At 54.7% G+C, this 4,323-nt stretch overlaps 1 protein-coding gene across 1 annotated transcript in view; it reads left to right on the top strand.

Moving 5' to 3' along the window:
* Nucleotides 1–5: 5 nt before the first annotated feature.
* Nucleotides 6–4,323, top strand: part of TMEM41A (transmembrane protein 41A) — a gene marked incomplete at its 5' end in the record, with an annotated part of 14,199 nt that continues 9,881 nt past the window's right edge. Inside the window, 3 exons of the mRNA XM_019503090.1 lie at nucleotides 6–25; nucleotides 176–329; nucleotides 2,038–2,199. Of these exons, the coding sequence (XP_019358635.1) occupies nucleotides 6–25; nucleotides 176–329; nucleotides 2,038–2,199 (336 nt within the window). The remainder of the gene's footprint in view (nucleotides 26–175; nucleotides 330–2,037; nucleotides 2,200–4,323) is intronic.

Here is a 4,323-nt window from a genome sequence, read left to right as displayed (position 1 = left end):
CCGGCCCGGCCCGGGGCGCCCCCAGGTGCGTGACGTCACCGCCCCGCCCCCGCGGCGGTTGGGGGCGCCCGCCATGGGGGTTATACCTGGGGGGGCTATACCGGGGGGGGGCTCTCACATGCTTACACCTGGTAGGGTAGTCACCCCCACGGCGGGTCCCCCCTTCTCCTTGCAGCTCGTTGAAGTTCCCGGCGGACCTGGAGGAGCTGCGGGAGCTGGCCGAGCGCCTGCACTACTACCAGCGGGAGCACCGCGGCTATGTGCTGCTGCTGTTCAGTGCCGCCTACCTCTACAAACAGAGCTTCGCCATCCCTGGCTCCAGCCTCCTGGTATGTGTGCCCGTGCGGGGTGTGTCTCTCGTCCAGCACTTGCTTGGAGCAGGGCCAGCCACAGCTGGGGCTGTGTCCAGCCAGGCTTCAACACCTCCAGGGATGGAGATCCCACCACCTCTCTGGGTATCCTGTTCCAGTGCTTCACCACCCTCCTAGTGAGAGTGTTTCCTAATATCCAACCTCAACTTCCCTTGCTGCAACTTGAGCCCATTACTCCTTCTTCTGTCATATGCCACCGCTGAGAACAATCCAGCTCTATCCTTTTTTGGAACCACCCTGCAGGGAGTTGAAGGCTGCTATTAAACCCCTCCTCAGTCCTCTCTTCTCCAGGATAAACAAGCCCAGTTCCTTCAGCCTCTCTTCATAAGTCATGTCCCCCAGCCCCCCAACCATGTTCATTGCTCTTCACTGGTCTCCAACTTGTCCACATCCTTTCTGTAGAGGGAGTCCCAAAACAACACGAAACTCAGATGTGGTCTCACCAGTGCCCAGTAGAGGGGGAGAATCTGTCCTATTAATACAATACTGCTTGACCCATGGTTGTTGAAATGTGGTTGCTGTTTCAAGGAATTACCCCCAGCGAGGAATTAGAACCTGGCTCCAGCTACAAGTGCCGCATGCAGCACAGCCTGAAATGAATTGAAAGCAGGTCTCAGAAGAAGTAGCTTTCTCATGAAGTCATGGGGCCTCTGCACAACCAACCAGTGTGTTTGGCAAGAGAAGCAAACCATGGATCATCTCCTGAGATGCCCTATAGCATCGCAACGCACCCATAGGATCTGGCAATGCCAACACCAGGAGCTAGTGGCCTGTGCAGAATATTGGGAGCAGATTGTATGGAAAGGTTGGACTGGAGACACCAAGAAGAAGACAAAGACTTGACCCATTCTACTAACGTGTCCCGCAGAAGGCTCAACTCCTGCCTCCCTGCCAGATGTCTGGAAGCGGGGACTTGCTGGAGGCCCTGGCCCTGCAGTTGGGTTTAGCCTTTTTGTTCAGGATCACTGCTCAGCTCCTGCAACCACATGCTGTTCTCAGACCTGCAGTGGAACAGGGCTCACTCCTGTAGGCTTTGTGCTGTAGCTGTTCAAGTCACCAGGCACAGAGAGACACTTTGGGCACCTGTGAGACACGGGACTGGACCTGCCTTATAGCCAAGGATTAATACAGAAGAGCAGCAGCCAGGTCCAGGTTGCTTCATGCTCTGTGACGAGCAGCTGCTATCATGTGCTGGCTGTTTGTTCACATGTGGCCCTGAGAGAAGGGACTGAACCACAGAGCTCTCTCCTCCCTGCTGATTGGTAGGGTCGCTAGACTGCAGACACAGGTTCTCTCTTGGGCTGTCCCTGGATCAATGGACCTTGAATTCTTTCCTGGAGATGGGGAGGGTGCCATCCTCCCCTTCCCCCTGGAATAGCCTGTTCCCTGGAGGTTGGGGCACTCCCCTGGGAGTACATAGAGGATTCAGATCCCCTCAGATATTTCCGCAGGTGCCTGTGGCACCAGCTCCTTCTGGATCCCTCTGCCAAAATGTATTTAAATAAGCTAGAAATACTTTCTTACCATTACTGCTCCCCTTAAGCAGATTCTGTAGTTACTCCCCGTTTTCCAGTCACAAGAGGGAGGAAAGGGGGCTGGAGTGTGGACTGTTCTGGACTGTGTTTGTTCTCTTTGCTTATGAAGCCTCCTTGTTTTGTGCTCCCAGAACGTCCTTGGTGGGGCACTGTTTGGCCCATGGATGGGGCTCGTGTTGTGCTCTTTCCTGACATCTGTGGGAGCCACCTGCTGTTACCTACTCTCCAGCGCCTTTGGGAAGCAGTTTGTGGTCCACTATTTCCCTGACAAAGTTTCTGTGCTGCAAAGAAAGGTAAAGAGACCACCACAACTTCCACATGTGCTCATGGCCCTCGGGATGGGTCTAAACTGTCCATGGTGGGCTGACAGGGGCACAGCTTGGTTTTGGCTTTCCACGCATGTTCAGCATGTGTGAGGTTGCACTGCTGAGGTACAGCAGGGTGGATGGGGCAAGGTTGCTTCTCTCTACTGCCTGCCTTCCAAGGCAAGTGTTGGAGGAGAAGGATTGAAGCCTGGAGGCAGCCCTTCCCCACTCTTGGGAAGAAGAAGGCCTGTCAGGCACTGAATTAGTGGTACACTGAGCTGGGCAGAGCCACTCTGAGTTTCTGATCCCCTCTGAGAAGCTTTCTCTTTGAATAAGCAGCATGCTCAGTCTTGTAGGCAAAGGAGCAGAGATGCTGAGGCTAAGTGGGTTGTCTGAGGTCGGGCAGCAGGTTGACATTGGAGCCAGGATTAACACTTGTCTCTGACCAGTCTGCCACTGCTGATGCCTAATGTCTTGGTTTCATAACATAGAGGTAGAAGGGCCCTGTTCTGTGCCTGAGGGAGCAGCTGGTGCGTGTTGATGTGAAGGGGCTACAGCTGGTGACATGCATCTCCCTCCAAATTGTGTGGCTCAGCAAAGAGCTGAAAATAGTAACAGCTGAAATATGTGCCACAGATACAGAGGGAGCCACCAAGCCCTGCTAGTGCTGCCCTCTGTTCCTCACCCTGTCTCCCCCATCCAGTGCAGAGGCCTCTCTAGTTGTTGGTCTCTACAGTGATTGCACTGGGGGTGTTATGGCTGAAACCTAGGATGAGCATGGGCTTTGCCCCGGGGAGTAAATCCCTGCACTAGCCCTTGCACAACAGAAAGCGCTTTGAGAGCAGGAGTCAGGCAGCACCCTCTGGTGTCACTGCAGCCTGCTCCAGAAAAGCATTGCAGAAAGAGCCCTGGGGGCTCCCTTCCCCTGTCTGTCATACATGGACTTACCCTGGGCTCTTCCTTCCTGCGTATCAGCACCAGCACCAAAGATTTTGCTGGACATGGGTGGTGTGCGGCCTGTGGGGTAAGGCATTTGAGCCCTGCTAGTTCTGTTGACTTGACCCAGCCTATAGGAGGGGGGTGCAGCAGCAGCTTAGTTTACCTTCCCCCTCCATTCCCACGGGCTGAATTCTTCATGTGGAGATCTGGTGTTGGGATGGCTCCTAGGCTCACATTTAAAACTCATCAGGTTCTGGGAGGCCTGCAACTGAGGCCATGTGAAGGCTCAAGTGGCCACACTTCCTCCCAGCCTCTGGCTGAGGGTTCTGAAGGGTGTGGAGGCTGGTTCTACATTTGCAGCTGAAATGAATGCTAACACCTTCAACCTATCCCCCACACAAGCTTGGCTTGAAGCTGCTTCAGCTGGGCCTTGCATCCATGGAAACAGAGCCTTCCACATCCTGAAGCTTAGGAACCATAAATTGTTCCCCTCAGTTTTCTGCAGGTAAGGCTGCATTTTGGGGGCCAGAGTGTTGAGAGTCAGGAATGCCGGCCTGTGCACCCCAGGAGGCATGGAGACTCGCAGACCAGCCACACTCAGAGGCACAAGCACTTGGAGGCCTGGGCCTGCACAGACTTGGGCAGCAGTGCCCTGCCACAAAGGGAGGGGGTTTGCTCTCTTCTTGTAAAACATGATCCTGAAAAATCTCTGGCTGCCAGGACCCATAGCCACGGACGTCCTTGTGTTGAAGAATCCAGAGTTGGATCCTCCGAGTCCTGCTCTGTTGCTGCCAAACCCTGAAGGCACCAAAAGCACCCAGGCGCCAAAGCTTCCAGCATTCAGGTTCCCCACATGTCTGAAGTTGGGATTCTGGGCTTGCTGAGAAGGGCTCGCTCTGTGCAGGGCTGAGCAGCCTGGTGCTAACTCCCTCCCAAGTCCAGCCAGGGTCCATGTGGTCAGCAGGCCTCCACCACACTCTCTGGAGGGACTCGGTTTAGTTAGGCATTCCCACAATGCTCCTACCTGACCGTGCTCTGTAGACTGTAGCAACAGCCACTTCCTTTTCCAGAGGAGGCAGTGGCAGCAGCCCTGCTGCTGCCCATTTTATCTAGTAACTTGGTGGTGAATTTTCTTACTCGGGAAGTGGGAGAGCCAGATAAACACCCCCCCCC

Source organism: Gavialis gangeticus, unplaced genomic scaffold (assembly GCF_001723915.1).
Source record: "Gavialis gangeticus isolate Ggan-Ray unplaced genomic scaffold, GavGan_comp1, whole genome shotgun sequence".
Lineage (NCBI taxonomy): Eukaryota > Metazoa > Chordata > Crocodylia > Gavialidae > Gavialis > Gavialis gangeticus.
The sequence above is the reverse complement of the archived record's forward strand: the minus strand, read 5'-3'. Positions and strand labels throughout refer to the sequence as shown.